This window comes from Empidonax traillii, unplaced genomic scaffold (genome assembly GCF_003031625.1).
Source record: "Empidonax traillii isolate 1590-97213 ecotype Southwest subspecies unplaced genomic scaffold, ASM303162v1 scaffold170:size2694500, whole genome shotgun sequence".
NCBI classification, from domain to species: domain Eukaryota; kingdom Metazoa; phylum Chordata; class Aves; order Passeriformes; family Tyrannidae; genus Empidonax; species Empidonax traillii.
In genome coordinates, this window is record NW_020955363.1 from 1573471 (window position 1) to 1591593 (window position 18123).

Genomic DNA, 18123 nt, shown 5'->3' on the forward strand with positions numbered 1-18123 from the left:
AGGGGTTGGACTTGATGATCTTGGAGGTCTTTTCCAACCCAATCTATTCTATGATTCTATGAATAATCATAACTGGATGTGAAAATGTTTCTGGCAGGGAAACTCCCCCCCTCCCATTTTTACACTTCAGGTTATGTGAGTTGCTGAAGTGTGCCTGTAACCAGTGAATCAAATCAAAGTACTCTGATACTACCACATCCTTCAGATATATGCAGTATTTTTATTCATGACTTAGAAGAGGAAAAGGACACTTCCTGTGTTTTTTTTTCCAACCTGCACTGCAAACATGAGAAACCAACCTCCTGAGCCTCACTAAAGCCTGTCACCATTTAACATCTGCCTGTGTTGTCTGTGCAAGCATTAGCATAGCAAGTCAGTCTTTTCCCACTCCTCTGACATTTAGTATAGCTTTTATTTCTTCTGTGTACTGAGATTAACTGCTCTGTCCTCCTGCTGTGGGGTTATGAAGTTCTCTTCAACAACCCCTTCTGCTCACACATTTGCTCTTTGTTGGTCTTTACTAAAATGAAATGTAATAAATTTGATCTCATTGCACACAAAAACGCCTTTTAGCAAATGCCCAGACTCCTCCCGATTCTCGATTTTTAGGGCACTTTCAATTTCCCTTCTAAAAGTTCAGCAGAACTCCCAACTCTTACTTTATGTTGGCACCCAGAATTCACCATTTTCAGTTTTATCACAATGCAGCATACAGCACGTTTATACACTCTGAGTTGCTAAATGCTTCTTCTAGCCCTAGCAAGTTAACATCTCCACAATGACCGCGCATTTTTCATTATATTTTAATCTCTCTCCAATCCAATTCCCACAATCCCACTCCCAGTCAAAAAACAGCAAAAAGAAGGCTTTTAAAGCCAAATTAATTTTTGTTTTCTAAATCTATTGATAATCTGGCTTAAGCTCTTTGAGACCACTCAAACAGTAAGCAAAAAAATGCTACCCCAAAAAACAATACCCCAACAAGGCAAGTTTATGAAAGCTGCTAAATATGTACTTATGATATAAAAGACACAAGTTTGTGTCCCATACTACATCAGTTAGGGCAGAGAAAGGATCTGAATGTTTAACATCCTAAACAAGTTAATAAATCCCAGCAATTTGCCTTTTATTGTCTCTTTTTCCCTCTCTGTCTGGTCCAAAAATTCTACTGTGAACTTAAAATCCTTCACAAAAAAAAAATTGAAGTTCTATTGAAGCCAGTCTATTTCCAAAGATTCAAAATTTGGTAAGGTTTTCATTTAACTACACACTAAGGCAAAAATGTTCATATGCACCTTTTATGAAACCTCAGGTAATTCCCGCAGTTTGCAGAAAGTTGACTATGGAAAGCCTTCCCAGAGTCTGGGCTAGCCACTCCTAAGTCAGTCTTTCCTGTGAACAATCACCTGTGTGACAGCCAAAACTCAGAGAGACTACTTTCTTTTCTTACAGGGGAGCTTAGCATCTTTTGCTATGTGAATTCTCTTGTGTTTAGTATGTTTTCCCACTACCTGTGGCAATAACATGTTTTTTTGCTGTTGTTATTTTCATATCATCACAAAGCCAAATTAATTTAAAAGTGTGAAAAGGATGTTAAACATTTAAGTTCAGATGAACCTGACACCCCTCTCTCACAACTCTACCTCCTTTACCATAAGGCACAGCAACCATGCCAGCTTCCTCTTACCTCCAAAATTTGCATAAAGCTCCCACAGATACACCAGAAATTGTTTACAATTTATAAATATGTTACCTGAAGATTTCTGTTAATAAGGGATTCATCCAGGGTCATTGCCAGCTCCACTGCCCTTTTCTGACTGGAAGGATCTAAATAGTACATCATTTTGGCAGCTACAGGAGGAAAAAAAAAGACTCATCACCAAGTGGATGACCAAAAATATCTTACACACAAACAAAGCAGATCTAATATGACTAAGAGGGGGTCTGAACTCTCCAGCAGTAGTTCGAAATGGAACCACTTGGAGCATAAAGCTTGACACCTACTCAGGTAGACGAGGCACTAAAACATTCAGCAGACATCAGAAATTACAACAGATAGGGCAGAGAGGTCCAAACATTTGTACTACAGCAGCATGTAGAGAAAATGAGAGAAATCCACAGACCACTTGGCAATCATGTCAGAAAAACTCAAACCAAGAGCAGAAAAGCACTCCTGAGGGAAAGACTGTTAAACCCTTGGGGCTGACACTAGGATACCAGTGCCAGGTAACCACAGAAAATACAGAAGTAGGGCAGAACAAGGATAAAGGCAAAGTACCTGATAACCTATGTGGCAGTGAGTCATAATTCTTTTTAAGGAAAGCTTCATTGAAGTTCTTTGGATTAGTTGCTCCAAAAAGCCGATTCATTTCTTGGTTTAACACTGTTCTAACAGCATCAGGCAGATCCTTACTTTCAGATACTGCTCAATTGGAGAAAAGAAGTTAATTGAGGTGGGCACAGGTAATCGCAGTAAAATATACTTGATGAATTTATATTACTATTTTTCACGTTTACATTATTAATATAATTGGAAAGTATCTTGAAGGAAGATGCTTGAAATTTGAAAAGGTAAGTAACTGGATCTGGTTGGAAAAAGGTTAAACTGTGACAGTTTTCTGATGTTTAGAAAAAGCCAAAGTTTTTTTACACTAATTACAGTCTCACCCTTAATAATTAACATCTATGAGGCTCAAAGACTGTTGTCATACAAGCCAGTTCAGTATCTAGTCTGTAACCTCCATCAGAAAGGGTGACCTCTGGGGCAGGGGAAGGGGCAGAATCTGTCCAACCTTTTACCAAAAAAGGACAGAATTCTAAGCCTTCTCCTTGCATGCTGACACAGGCTGCCAGCAGAAAAGCAAGGTTCCTCACTCTACAATTCCACTTCTTCACTCCCTCACTCTTTTAGGCTTCACCATACTGCTCACAGTTCTGAAAAGACTTACTAATACCGGAATAACCCCTAAATCCAGCTGCAGTCATAACAAGCATGCCTAATTTTAGCAAGAACCAGTTGTTTAAAAGGTTTTCTAATATGTGTAATAAATATTTTGAATTCATTGTGATAACAGCCTGTAAACTAAAAATCAATGACTGTATGCTGGCTCAGCATCACCTGGAAGTGTGTGCAGATGAAGTCCTACCAAAGAGACACATACCACTGCTGAAGAGATGAATCATACACTCGTGAAGCCAAGGATGACTAGAATCAATAGCAAAGGCTCTCTTCACAGACTGAAGCATCAGAAGGAACTTCTCTGGAAAAAAAAAGTGTTGGCAAATCTCAGAAACCTGTTGTACACTGTGCTGCAGGAGTATTTATGATCAGAAGAAATTACAGCTGAGTGTAAACACAGCTGTTTTTTCTAACATGCATGTATTTAACCAGTGAATTAAGTGGATAATCACCAGATGTTCAAACTTTGGTTTATCACAGTCTGCTTGTGGCTGGGGCGTCAGTCAAATGAAAAGTTGTGTGTCTCAACAGGGACTGGCTCCTCACATCCAATGAATAATTTTGGCTTAAGTTCTAATATACAGCTTTATGAATCACAAATTTCTTGCTTTCATTAGTTTCCTCACATACCTTTTCGAAAATAAATCTCAAAGGCAAAAAGATGTGTCTCTATTTTGTTCTTCACTAAATTCTTCAGGGGTGTTAAAAATTTAATGGCTTCTTCCAAAGGTGCTTCAACCTACGGATTCAAGGAAGTGACACACAACTAGGTCAAAGTTTAAACCTACTAACTCTACAGTAACAAAAATTAGCTATTTCTGAGACATTAGTTACTCTCCTAAGGTAGTGCATAAGATGTAACTCTTCTGTTACAAATTCTGCACATTTCACTCAGTATTAGTGTCTAAACACAGACTAAAAAGTCCAAAAATCTGCTTCGTGATGGTTACAAATCACATTTTCCTGAACCTGCTCTGAAATGAGCAGCAGGGCTGCCCATGACAACCTACACACATGGGCCTGAGGAGATGGTAAATGACTAACAAATGACCATGACATTCTGCTGATGTGAGCTTCAGACAGGTTCCTAAGAGCGGCCAAGTCATGGCAACATTCCCAGCCAAGATACAAACAGCAAGCCTCAGGTAACTAGGTCTCCTGGTCTAACCCAGTGTAATCCAGTAAATGGGCAGCTTTAACACAAATCAACTCTGTGCAAGGATTCTTAATAGACTGTTCCATCCAGACATTCGGGATCAGTCAAACAAGAGATGTCTGTTGTCCTTCCTGTTTCTGTTTTTATGAACATAAGCTACTCTCTAAGAAGCAGATACAAAAGTTGTTGTGTGTCAGTAACAACTTAGTAAGGTCAAAAAGATACACTTGACTGCAAATAACTGAGTTGAAGACAAGGATGGACACCTTTCTGCTAAACATATACTACAGCACCTTCCATAAAAACAGCTGTGTCATTTCTCTGTGCTGTTGATTTTACACATGTCACTGTGCACATCAACTATCTGGAACCTACAATAAACCTGATTTCAAAGCTATGCCTTTAATGCCAAAGCTACACACCCAAACGAGCCCAGGGGCAACTGTTTCACGAAAACTGTTTGCAAGTGACCAACTATATCAGAAATGGTCCTCTGGCACTAGGAACCACCTGCATTTGGAAGTGCTATCATTCTGATATTGATAATATATCTATATCATAAATACATAACTAGTTTTGCCAAAGGAATGCATTATACAGCTGCAATTATTCCCTATAATCTTGGGAACCCTCCACTCCAGAACTCAGTTTCAATACACTCTACTGAGACCATTTCACTCTTAACCAGCACTGCAATTAGTTCTGCTTCTTGCAACCAGTGAGCTAAACATCAGGAATACCAACAATATTCTTCAATAACTAGTGCAGTTTAAGTCACTTGCTTCCTGGCTACAGAGAGAAGTTCAGACTCTGCTTTCAAATAAGACCTGAAGTGCAAATAATACTCACTGTATGTGTAATGTGAACATAATGAATACGGTATCTATCAGACCTTGGATACTAGACCACTATTGCTATAAATTGATTTTTCTAATCTCTATATTTTTATTATCTTTCCCCCACATTTTTCAAGCGTTTTCCTGCTCCTTACAGGAATAATTTTTAGCAAAACAACAGCCTTCTAGGTCACTTTCCCTTCATGTATCTCTACAGCTCTCAATTCAGATCTCAAAATCCTTCTCAGTCTTGTCTACTACTACTTCCTACTAGAGCTTCTTTATCCCTTTTTTTCCCCCATTCAAAACAAATGCAAACAAATCCTGTTAAAGCATTCAGTGGCTCCTCTTTCACAGGCTGACTATGCTTAATAAACAAAAAAATTAATTAGGGGACATAGAAGAGCAAATGATAATCACCTTACATACAGAATAGAAAGATTTCCATCCGACCAACTAGAAATAGGGTATAATCAACAAGTTAGTGCAATACACACAGGAAAATAGTTCCACCTGTAGCAAATGTTTATGACTTTAATCAGTGCCAGTCAGAACTAGGTATGAAGTTGTGATTTCCACAGTACTGACAGTATACCTAAGAAACTACACCTAGAAAAGAATTCTTTTTAACATGCCGCCTGTGAAGAGATGCCATACCAAAAAAAAGTTAACAAGTTATCAGAATGGCTTTCTGTTTTTATCTATGCTCACTGCAAACTTCTGTAGCAATTTCTAAGACTTTATTATTACATTAGTAAGCACCTTTGCCAGTTTCTCAGGGATAAGTTCTTCTTTCGGTCCTCCAATTTCTTCATCATCATCATCTTTCTTCTTTTTCTGATTCCTCTGTTGCTTCTCCTTCTCAGCATTCTTCTTCTCCTCCTCCAGTTGTGCTTTCTTCTGTGCCCTTCTCTGCTTATTTCGTAGCTTCTTTAGCTCCTTGTCAGACATATTTGCTGTACACATGCAAAGGGCAAAACCAGACAACATTGATGTCTAATATTAACAGTCTCCATCAGTCCTCAAGACACTATCACCTTCTTTAAACCATACCTACCAACAAGCAGTGCTACCATTACTTCTGTAAAAGCTAACTGACCAGCAATACTTATTCTGAAGTCTACGCTGCTCCTTCATAACTCACAAATTCCTTAGAGGAATCAGGGAACAGGAATTAGAACAGTAGTATAAAATGCTGAAGGTGGGACAAAGTACTTACTGCATGACTCCCACAAATCAAAGACCAAGAATAAAAATCTCATTGATTCATTCCTGGGGCATTACACTTTTAATGTATCAATTAAATGGCCTAACAAAAATAAGGTGAAATAGCTGCACTTTGGCACAGACAATTTCAGCTTTGCCTCTGGTGCCCTACAGATATCTTATATTTGATTCATATTCAGATCCGCTCTTCCCTCCAATTAGAATATGGAGAGTTAATTTAAAACACATCAGAAGTGGCTGCAATACATTTTATTACACTTCCACCTTTCTTAATTTGAACTGGAAGCCACACAAATGAACTAAGATAAAAAATATTAAAACTTGACAAATTCCTCCTGAAGGACTGATGAGCCTCTATTTATACTGCTTGAGGTACCCCAAGCCACTGCAGTTGTTCTCAAATCAGAGATGAGGAGGAAAAAATAAATGGATGGATTTAAATGTAATTTTTACATCAGAAGCCAAAGGTGATAAAATTTAAGTTACTACCTAGTGAAATTTTTGCATTCTAATAAAACGTTTAAGAAGAGCTGCCACCAAGCACATCAGCTTCAATCACTTATTTCAGCCCAACCACCATGAGAATTCCATGTTTTCACAGCCACTCTGTAAATACAAGCATTTTGTACATAAAAATTACAACTCACTACAAACCCATCGTTTTATAATAAAGAAGATAAAAACATGTATTAGTTTAGCTTTCAGCAGAACATCTACTTTTGCATGCTGTCAAAGTTACAATTTGCCTACTTTGAGTTGCGTAAAACTTTTATTTTCGGCAACTGCAGTTGACAACTCCAAAAAATGCTTCAAAAAATCTTCATAAAATATCCACTAATTTAGTGAAACCACATAATTAATAAAATCCTGAGGGTTGAATACCTGTATCAGCCTCGTGTTCTTTATTTTCATCTGTTAAGGGATTATCATGAAGCTTCAAATATATCTCTATGGCAATTCGTGCTGCTTTGAAGTAGAAGGGATGCTGTCGAAGCACATCTTCTAGTTTTAACAAGTCCACATAAGACCTAAGGGTGATCTTCCTCATACAGTAAGTGTGGAAGTCAAACTGGTCATCCGTGATTTCTACAAAATGCTAACACAGCATAACATAACATTATTTAGCCAGTATTAACATCCAGGTATTAAGCTGGACTTTATTAAAACACGTTCTCCCCAGAGGAACTGTTTAGTAAAACTCTGCTGTTTGACAAATACAACCTAACTTTTAGAAAAGTTAACAAAACACTTCAAAAAAAAGAAGTCACAGTGAAAAGAACAGAAGGCACCTTCGGTCAGAACCACAATTCACCCACGTCACAGCCTCTTAACAGCAACTATCTTCTGACAATTTGCAGTTTAAGGGGCAAAGGTCCTACTTTCGTTCTATATAAACTTAATTCTTTTTCAGTTAAAACTATACTTTTGACTTCCACTAAAAACCATGGCAATGGATTCCACACTTAAATCACAGGTGATGTGAGAAAGTACTTCCTTTTGTTCAAGCTCTGCTTTCCTCATCATCACCTCATATCTCTTTGTTTTTGTTTGAGAAGCAGTGAGAAGTCATGCCCCTCTTGAACTTCTTCTCGCATTTATCATCTCATACAACTTCAACCTAAACTCAGCTGTTGTTTGTCAAAGCTAAGGCTAAAACAGTGAGCATAAGGTAATTACAGTCTCTTTGAAGTTACTCCATGTATATTTTACCAGCACATTTTTAAGGAGGTTTGATACTGAGATGTAAACAGTACGACAGTCACATTATTGAATAAAGTATTTCTATAGTCTCTTGATTCTTTTTGACTGCTGCTGCACACAAACACAGAAGTTGTAGCAGTACTGTCTATAATGGTTTCAGGATTTCTTTCATGAGCAGCAATAATTAATGCAAGATCTTTTACTACTTATGCATAGGCACAGAATTTTTCTTGCCCCTTGTTCACTGACTACAGTATTAAACATTATGTTTCATGGACCACTTTAAGTATTGAGACAGTAGAGGTGTTGTCCTTGCACTATTCAGTCCTTTTCTGTGATCATTTACTGACATATGAAACAAGGGAGACTCTAAAGAAATGCCTTAATCTCCATGAGAAACCCCTTCTCTTGCAAAGGTTGATTATTTGTTCCTACTGTTTTCCAAGTCATGATTTAACTATCAAATCCATGAGATCAACTTCTCACTTTTTCTGAGACAGTTCAGATCCTTTATGGTGTGAAGGATGACAACAAAAGTGTTTCTGAAGTCCAGAAAATATTTTAACAACTAGACTGCCCCAAGCATAACTAAAGGATTTGAAAGACACTGTTTTTTCCTACAGAACAACAAAGCTTTGTTGATGGTTTCTGAATTCAACGTATTTGTCTCTTTTATTTTTGAACATTACAACACTTTCAATCAATGAATCCAATAAAGAAATTAAACACAGTGACTTAGTTATTTAGAAATTTTTTCTTTTTTTTTAGGGTGGCCTAAATTAACACTTCATTTGAGCTCTGCTAAGCTCTTCTGATAATCCAGACAATTTACAATACACAAATTCTTTTACAAGAATCTTACACTAACTTTTTCAAAGATTTCTGTGAACAAAATATGGTCCTGGCAAATCACAGAATGGTTTGGGTTGGAAGGGACCTAAAGGTCAGCTACTTCCAACCCTCTGCCACAGGCAGGGACACCTTTCACTAGGCCAGGTTACTTTGATACTTTGCTCTAATCTGAGAATATTCCACAGAGAATATTTCTCTGCAAAAAAGCAGCAGTGTTGAAATCTCCTAAAGGCTCTCTCTTTGCAAAGAGGCATGGCTTCCTATGAAGTTCAGCTCTTTCAGCTCTTCATTTACACCCTCGGTTGGGTGGTCATTTTTCTAGACTCTGATGTGCTTTAAAAAACCCAAACCCCTACTTATTTTCTTCTAAAGCTGTGCATCCAAATTCTGTTGTTTGCCTCACTATGGCTCTGCATTTAATATGCGAGTATTCCTCCTTTTTAAAATACAATTTCTACTTTAGGAAGTTATTACATTTCCAATAGCTTCTTTTAAACTGTAGCCTAATTTTTTTTTTTAAGGGAGAAGATACTTAATATTTGTGATAGGTTTTTTAAAGTTATTGTCTACCACTAAAACAGTGCTTTAACAGTAACCAAAATGACCTTTTTTGCCTCTACTTTAAGAATGGGTTTGTCAGCTCAGGCACGTCATTTCTGGACTTTAGGTACACTTAGTTTTTACCCAAATATCTATTTTTAATGCACACTGACAATATTTCTCAGAGTTTTCTTCTCTCTTCTGGATCTTCAAATAACTTTACAAAATCTCTTCATAACACAGAGTTTACAACGGTATTTTTAGAAGGAAATGCAAAACTTGTCAACTTGCCAGTAACCAACATGAACCAAAATCTCTCCTGGAGCTACATGAAGGATGTTCTTACTGCTCAGAAAAGCAACATATCAGCACAGCGAACTTAAGCCAGTGTTTTCCAACCTAAGCAATTTAACTGGATACGTACTCTCTCAATTTCATGGCATTTTTTTAGTGCTTCTCCGAATTTGTTCATCGCCTTGTAAGCTTGCGCACACTCTGTCTGAAACCACATGCACTGCATTTCGTTCAGGTTCTCTACTGCCGAGGTTCCTTCCTAAAAGCAAAACCAGCATTACACAAAAAATAAATATCTCATTCCATTCGTTGACTGCTCTTTCCTTTTTATCCTGTCCTAACTGAAAGTACAAATAAGGATGCTACCAAAAGAAATGCTGAATCTCAGAACTGGAGTCCTGAAAGATGGAAATGCCAAAGTTAAAATAGACTTGCTTTGTTCATTAATTTAAGAAAAAAATAAAAACCTTTGTTACATTTATCGGAAAAGTCAGAAAGAAACAACGAAGAGTCAGCTAGTGACCAGCTAGTGACCAGCCAGCTAGTGATTTAACTGAGATGGTTCCTCAGCTTTAGGATAGGTGAGACCTTCATTCAGTGTTTTTAACTCTTGTGTGCACGCAAATAACACACTGCAGGACAAAAAAAAAAATGGCAGGAAAATTCTAGCACATGGCAAGACACCAACAGCTGCAGGAAATCCTACAAGAATTTTTTTATTTTTCCTTAACTAAAGCTGCTATCTGTACCTTCCAGAGAACTGCTGATTCAGCTACGCCTACCAACTGACAGCAGTAGTAGATTATTTCTCATACCATCAGTACTAGAGAGCAGTGGCAAGGCAAAAGGAATACTGTTAACTCAAGACATCTCCTGGTTCAAAAACGCATATTACAGTTGTCTTTCAAACCTGGTATTTATGTATACTTGCTCAGATTTGTAGAACTTAGCAATGAAAGAGAAAGGTAGTGTTCAAATCAGCCTGATTTAGGCAGCTAAAAGTGAGAAAAAAGTGTCAGTTCCATTTCCATTACAGTTAATTTAGATCTCCTTTAATTGTTTTTTTTAAATAAGAAGCTTGTATTTGAGCACTAGACATAAGATCAAAAGGAGTTAAAAATATTACATGGAGCAATATCATCAAATTATTGTTTTCAAGTTCAGTTTTGGGTAACTGGTATGCTTGCTTTTTTGATATCATTTTAAAGCTCCTTAAGGCATTGAGGGAGGTCAAATCAACTAAATTCGTATCAGGTTTGCATCAAAAACCCCATATAAAGTTATTGAGTTTATATAAAACAGAACCTCCCCTCCCCTCATGTTTGCCTGCACACATTTCACAAAGATCCTCCAGATTTCCCCTTACAAAAACTGTTCCCCCTCCTCTCCATTCAACCGAACTTACTCCAATTTCTTCCTGCTCTTCAAGAGAGAGGAGAAAAATGGGACAACAAACAGAAAAGGCTTTACCCTTGAAGGTAAATCCCAAGAGCTTGTTGCCTGTCTCCCACAGACAACATATAAACGATATTACCAGTATTCCTAAAACTATCACTTGGCAAATAGTCTGGGAAGACTTCACTGAGCTGTTTCGACTTTCAGTTATGAAAGAGTAACAGCAAGAGAAGTAAATTAAATGAAGTAACTAAGCTGTGTGACCATCAAACCTATCAAAATGGGTTACTGCAGGGACAAAAGTGATGCATGAAATTAAGCAATCTGCATAAGGCAAAACTTTTTCTACCAGATAACTGGTCACATGTAAACAGATGGAAAAATAAAAGAAGATATAACATGCCGCTCCCCTCCACCACAGTTAACCATGGCCTTAGGGATGGAAGTTTGTTCACACAAGAAAGACACCTCAGAAAGCCTTTCATGTGCTAGTCATACAAAAATTATGTTCCAAGAGAAGTTTGAACTCTAACTTACCACCATTAGAAAAAAAATCTTGTAAGAGACACGGGCAACTTTACTAGATCTTTCAAGTATCCTACAGACTCAATATTAAACCTAAAGGTTACTGTGAAAAAATCATTTACTGAGAAGTTCTCTCTAAAGCAGGCAATGCTGTATTTTTGATACCTAGCAAAACCAACCAAATCCAAGTTTTATAGAGTCTTCAATTAATACTACAGATCATGCTTATCCTAGAATAATTCAAACCCTTCTATGGACTACCACAAGTGAAGCAAGAAAACACAGTTGCTCTGAAATAGAATTTAAACATTATAGTAAAGGTGAGTGCAAAGTTAAAACACAAAGTTATTCCACAAGGGATAAGGCCCACATTATCCAAAAGAGCCGTAGTTAAAAGCAACAAACCCGTGTAAACTTAGAACACATTTCTTCTGCTTCTTTAATGGAGTTTGCTTTCAACATGTATTTTGCACATTTGGAGTTGATAAATCTGTCTGCTGTGTCCAAAGCCTGAGCCTCATCCATCCACCTTGCAGCTTCTTTAATATTTCCAGCATGCTAAAGAGATAGAAAGTTGAGTCAGATTCAGTAATTGTGAAACATGCACATTTTATCTACTCACTGTTTAACATAATTTAACTTTTTAGACATCTTTTAATAAATAGCTTTCTTCAAAAGCAACAGATCTTTTAAGAAAAAAAAAAGCAGTAAAATTATTGGTCTTTTAGCACTAAATGTTTTTCCTGAAAATGTTTAAGAGACTGCTTTGGATAATCCCATTCTAATACAATATCATAGTGTAGTTGGGAAATTGTTTTTAAGTAGTTAAAAAATCCGGGGTAAGAACAGATAAAAGACTCAAATTTATCAGTGTGAATTTTAAACTGAGAATTCACATTCTGCTGTACCTTTGGTCTTTTACTGACTTTAAAACCTTCACAGGAGCTTAATCATATGGAACAAAAGAAAAAAAAAGTCCCCAAGTAGCTAAACAATATCCTTATCTAGAAACTCACTAAAATTCACAATCATAACACATGAATAACTTCTGGTCACTAAGGATAAGCCACACTTACCTTATAGATTTTTGCCTTCACAAGGAAGAGTTCTATCAAAGTGGGAGTACTTTCTATAGCAGCATTTATATATTCTAGAGCCAGGGACGGTTGCCCAATTTTATCATAATGTTGAGCCAAATAATACTGGACCCAGAGTAAAGTGGTTGGAGGTTCTTCTTTACCATCATCTGGAGAGAGTAGAACAGAGAGGTTTTTTTTTGTTCAGTTTATTAAAGCAACATGCCAGAAGCAGAGTGCTATAAATACAGCCACTGAAGTTAATTCTGCCACTGTATCAGGCTGTCAAGCTGGGAGTGCGTCCAACCAACCAGTCCAGGTAAGTACATTAGCTTCTAAGTCTATGCAAGGCTTGAGCATATCCTATTCCCTTCTCATTCTGTGGTTTTACAGGAACGGGAGCTAGTGGGTCAGAAGGGAGTTGCATTTTGTTCCAAGTATTCCCTTAGCTGGGGCAATCAGAAGTGTAAAACCCCCAAGAACAGAAAACCCAGTCTCCGCCAAAAGTTCAAAAACTACTTCTTCGTGAAGACTGTGCTCTCACTGCACATTATTTTTGGTTTGATGTTCTGTAATTAAAGATTTGACATCGCTTTCAAATTTCAGTCTCCTGAACAGTGATAAACTCAAGTCTTTAAAATAGAATATTTGAAGTCAAAACTGCAAAGAGACGACCAAATCCATGGATCCAGGAAAAAAGTTCAGAAGAAGTGACTACATTCTGAATACAGACTTTATGTTTGACAGCTATGGTAGAGTTCTGTGTTAGGGGGGAAAAAGGAAAAAACCCACATCATCTCTATTTCTTCACTCCCTACTTGTTCCACACCTGTGAATGGACACAATGCTTACACCAGGCATTATCTCCACGAAGCACTCACCATTTGGGTTAAATAACCTGCAGCTTCTTAGAGAGGTTTCATAACCTATCACGAGCTCTTCTATGATTGCCACCTACACATGCAAGACAAGACACACAAAAAATAATCTGTGGGCCAGATGGTATTTTATTTCAACTTCAGCTACTTGGTGTTACCCAAACTAGTTATTTTTGGTAAGAAAAATCTGCAATACCCTGAATTACATTATATATGGGAACATATCTATCTATATATCTACATATCTATCTACATATCTATCTATCTATATCAATCTCACCTCTATTTTCAACAAATTAAGACCAAGCCTCCCTTGGTGAATACTTAAACAGCTTAGAATAAGTAAATCTGAGTTTTCTACATTTACCAAGTTGGCACAAGACTATGTATGCTTGATGTATGTATGTACTTCATTTTTTTTTTTAGCTATACCAGGCCATAACGTGCAGCAGTGCTGAGGGAGTGAACACTGAAGAAAAGTGTCTTTCATCTCTTCAACGCACCACAGCTTCCATGTAGAACATGCAAAAAGTGGTTAAACACACTTACCTTCTCCTTGTCTTTATATAATGACCTCAAAGTATTGAAGACTGGTGGGCAACCTTTGCTGAAATTCATCCTTAGAAACTTGTCCAGACATTCCTTAAACTTTTCACCTTGAGAGGAAAAAGACCTGTTGATTTTGTTTTACCAGACATTACTCATCAATTGCAGACTGCTTATGCTGTTAAAACAGCATCTCAGAAACACAAGTGTTGATCACTAACCACTCAGCAAAAATGCACTTACCAGACAAAAAGTTTAATGGTAATCTTCTTGGAACTAGTCCCCTTGGGTATTTAGTCCAGGCCTCTTCATAGATCTTTAGCCTCTCCATCATATTAGCTGCAAGAGAATTTTCCAGTTTACTTTTTCCTTCCTTTTTTGCAAGAAGGGAAAGTGGGGCAAGGAAAGTGATTTGTATCTGGTTAAAAATAGGATCAGAATATATATATCAACTAAAAGCTATATGCTTCCTAAAGAACATCAAATTCCTCTTTATTGTTTCTAAAACTGATGCATCAAATGATTCCAAGGTACTCAGTATCTGTTAATTTCTCTTCCTAAAACTAACTGCTAATCTCTCATCTTTCAGTTCCTGCCTTATCACTGTCATAAAATCTTCAAAGAAAGCCATTCAGTTAAGTATTAAGCTACAACATAAGATAACAGACAGTAAAGTAAAACTCTAAATTAAAATTGTCTTCTAAGAAATAATTCTATTCTTTCAACCACACACAAAGACTACTGCATTTTTTTTGATTCTGTGATTTTAGGTAAGACAAGGGTAACAACAATACCAGAAATATTTCCAGTCTTTCTTAAAAAAAACCCCAAGGATTATGACAACATGTACAAACTATGACTAAAGGGAAAAACTTAAATGAGGATTTGTAAAATAACAGTGTTAGTATTTAAAGCAATACAAGTTTTTCATACATATATGAATTTCAAACATGCAGAAAAAGCTTATTTGCTACAAGATATCAAATAATTACCTGGCTTAAGTGCCTTTTCTAGGCCTTTGTAGTAAGCCCAGTTTTCAGGATTTCTTTCTTGCAGTCCCTTGTAGACTTCAACTGCTTCTTCAAGTCTGCCAAGCTGAAGCAGGAGTTCTCCTGTGTGAAATTCAAGAAGTTTCAAATTAAAGTAACAAGATACTCAAGCAGTCTAACATTAAACATTCTACAGGAAGGGACCAGATAATCTTAACTCCCTGCAGATTCTAATTTCTTAGGAAAAATGACCACAATGTCATTACAAACCAGCTCACAGATATGCTTTTACTTTGACAACAGCTGCAATTACAGTAAGATTTTACAACTCAACTCATAACTCCTGAAACTTAGGTGAAAACTTAATGTTAAAAGCAAGATGCAGGTGGGTTTTTTTTCTCACTTACTGAAGCAACTGGTTACTTTAAGTGCAGTTTTTACCACAGAAGGCAATTAGAAGCACTACACTGTATTTAGCATCTTGAAAGCCAAACTGAAATTGCAGAGCTGCAAATAAAAGAAAGGTTCCTCAGTCTGGTGTTGCATAAAACTAACTTCAGTGTTTTTAATCAAGCCGTTGATTTGATGAATGCATTCCCAAGATTCTGCAAACAAGTTTCCTTTTAATGATACTTTGACATAAGATAAAAGTGTTAAAAATAAAGTCCAGGTCTAACAACTGTGTTAATCATCTTTGCTAGTGCTGGGACTGGAGGAGTCAATTTCCCATTTCGTATTTTACAAAAAAAAAAATATATGGAAAAAACATATTTTACAAAGTTTTGCTATTGGCAAATGTTAGGCACGAACAGATCACGTGCCACAGGTGAACAGTGTCATTCTACATTAAGGTAAGATTTCCTCATCTGGTTTCAAGAGGAAAACGCAACTCAGCAGTACCTCTCTTCTTCCCCGCACACAATTGACATGCCATTTTGCCACGAGACATTGTTTCCCGTAGTTTGGATAACTCAAGGAATGCACACAGAATCTAATGCCCGGGAAAAACATCAGTAGTTCACCCACTGAGAATGAACTGAGAAAATAAACCTTAATTCTTTCTTCAAGGTGGAAGTGAATTGTTTTCTACCTAACAGTGGCAAATGCCAATACAGTATTCAGTGTCTGTCAGTTGTACTTCATTCACGATGCCTTTTACGTGTGCACTTATAATATAATTGCACCCATGGAGAGTCATCTGCAAACATTTTCCTTGAGGAAGTACCACACACCTCCCATAATGCTATCACTACTAAATTCCTGGGTTCATTTTGCAGGACAGTGAGATTACCATTAGCAGAAATAGAGAACTAGCTACATCATCTACATGGATAATATCAGAGAGTAAGATATTGCTTCAAGCAATCATCCAAACACAAGTTTCACAGAAAAGACTGTACAAGCAGAAAAGGAAGAAAGCATGCTTTCAGAAAGTGCACCTGTTAGCAGAGCTGTGAGAACGAACATCTATCACTCTGCAATTCCGGTTATGGACTATAAGATACAGGATTATATTGATCTGCTACGGTATTGCACACCAGGTTTACAACACACCAGCAGAAGCCTAGAGATGGCAACTCAGCAACGAGACTATCTCTGTACTCTGCAGGGGTGACTGAGTACAACTAAAAGCTGTCTACTGTGCCAAAGATAACTCTTCCCCTTTGCAAGCGGCATCCCTGTCAGGGCCACTACGAAAGCTGTAACAGAACGGGTCTGGGTACACTACTCAAAAAGAACTTCAGGACATCAGTTCAGGATCGTCTGTCTGAAACACCTGTTAGATTACAAGTTTTGGTCTGATGCTCTCTCTCTTGATGTCTCACCGACCTGGGAGAAGAGCATGACAAGGACTCAACACCTGCAAGACAAGCAGTCCTTTACAACAGCAAAATTAAATAAATTAATCTAAAACCAAATCAAAGCTGAAATTACAAAAGATGGTGAAAGCTGACAGTACAGACACCCCACTGTGTGCTATGTATTTAAACGTATCTTCAAAAAGTAATTACCTTTAGTTTCCTCGACAGCCAGTTTATCACAAATCTGCTTTTCATAGGTACAAAGATGCTCCAAGGCTTCTTTATATAATCCTGCCTCCCGGAGGACTTGATTTTGATAGAGTAGCAGCTCACTGTACTCATAGTCCACTTTATCAGGTGATGTCTACACAGGAAAGCAAGACACAGGAGATAGTTCAGCCTTCTGATTCTAGAATTTGGGGTCAGATTCATCTGAGTGAAGAAACTGTACCAAGTTTTCACACCGTGAAAGGAAGCAGTGTTTTACTTTTGGCTTAAGCGACAATCCATACAGGAATTTCGTGTTCTCCCCTTACCTGCTGTGTCTTCCTGAATTCCTCTAAAATTTTTGCTGCCATTTCATAGTCTTCCAGCAGATGGTAAGCGATGGCATAACCAATCCATGATGCTCGCTGTGCAGGTCGGAGCTGGAGCAACTGGTATCTCGTTTCCTGCAAAAAAGTAGCTACTAATTTTCCTGACTTTATTCTGATATTCTGTAGAATCCATTAGGCAGTAATCTGTCCTCAGCATTCTATTATTTAAGGAAGTCAATAAAAGTTAGTCTTCCACATGCATTTTTTTTTAACTGAAAGAAAATCTTTAAACTACGATGGTCTTCACTGAATACAAAAAATAAAACAGCACACAAAATTACACATCATGTCCAGTTGAATCCAGATGAGTCAGACTAACTTTGTTAATTTATGACACACACGCTGTTCTTGTCTTACTGCTTATGAACAGAAGGTAATTAAGGATACTTTGGATTGAATTGCAGGAACATTTACTGGCGTTTCAAATTCATCTTGCAAGCATGTATGTATTAAATCCTTAAAGGTGTTGTTAGGCAACATGGGTCACACAAACACATCCCTGTCCTTCGGCAAGAAGATAATTACAGCTGGAAAATGCATCAGATTTGCTTGGTATCGCACAGTTTTAATCTGACAAAAAAAGTTATTACTTGTTTTGTTACAGACTCCCAAAAGGCATCTTCAAGTAAATTAAAATAAAGGAAAAAAGTTACTATCTACTGAAAAAGCCCAAACTTTCAGAAGTAGGGACTAACAAAGACCTAAAGCTAGTTACAGAAGTTTGACTAGAATGATGATCAGTCAAAGTATT

The 18123-nt window shown here is 37.3% G+C and overlaps 1 protein-coding gene across 1 annotated transcript in view; it reads right to left on the minus strand.

The window, feature by feature from the left end:
• NAA15 (N(alpha)-acetyltransferase 15, NatA auxiliary subunit) overlaps positions 1–18123 on the minus strand; it is a 38323-nt gene that overhangs the window by 3752 nt on the left and 16448 nt on the right. The window contains exons 5-19 of the mRNA XM_027885681.1: positions 17313–17447; positions 16987–17140; positions 14978–15097; positions 14229–14324; positions 13989–14095; positions 13443–13515; positions 12562–12731; positions 11891–12043; positions 9696–9824; positions 7061–7274; positions 5714–5907; positions 3590–3698; positions 3162–3260; positions 2279–2422; positions 1754–1851 (exon numbers count right to left, since the gene is read on the minus strand). Coding sequence (XP_027741482.1) covers positions 1754–1851; positions 2279–2422; positions 3162–3260; positions 3590–3698; positions 5714–5907; positions 7061–7274; positions 9696–9824; positions 11891–12043; positions 12562–12731; positions 13443–13515; positions 13989–14095; positions 14229–14324; positions 14978–15097; positions 16987–17140; positions 17313–17447 — 1995 coding nt within the window. The remainder of the gene's footprint in view (positions 1–1753; positions 1852–2278; positions 2423–3161; positions 3261–3589; positions 3699–5713; positions 5908–7060; positions 7275–9695; positions 9825–11890; positions 12044–12561; positions 12732–13442; positions 13516–13988; positions 14096–14228; positions 14325–14977; positions 15098–16986; positions 17141–17312; positions 17448–18123) is intronic.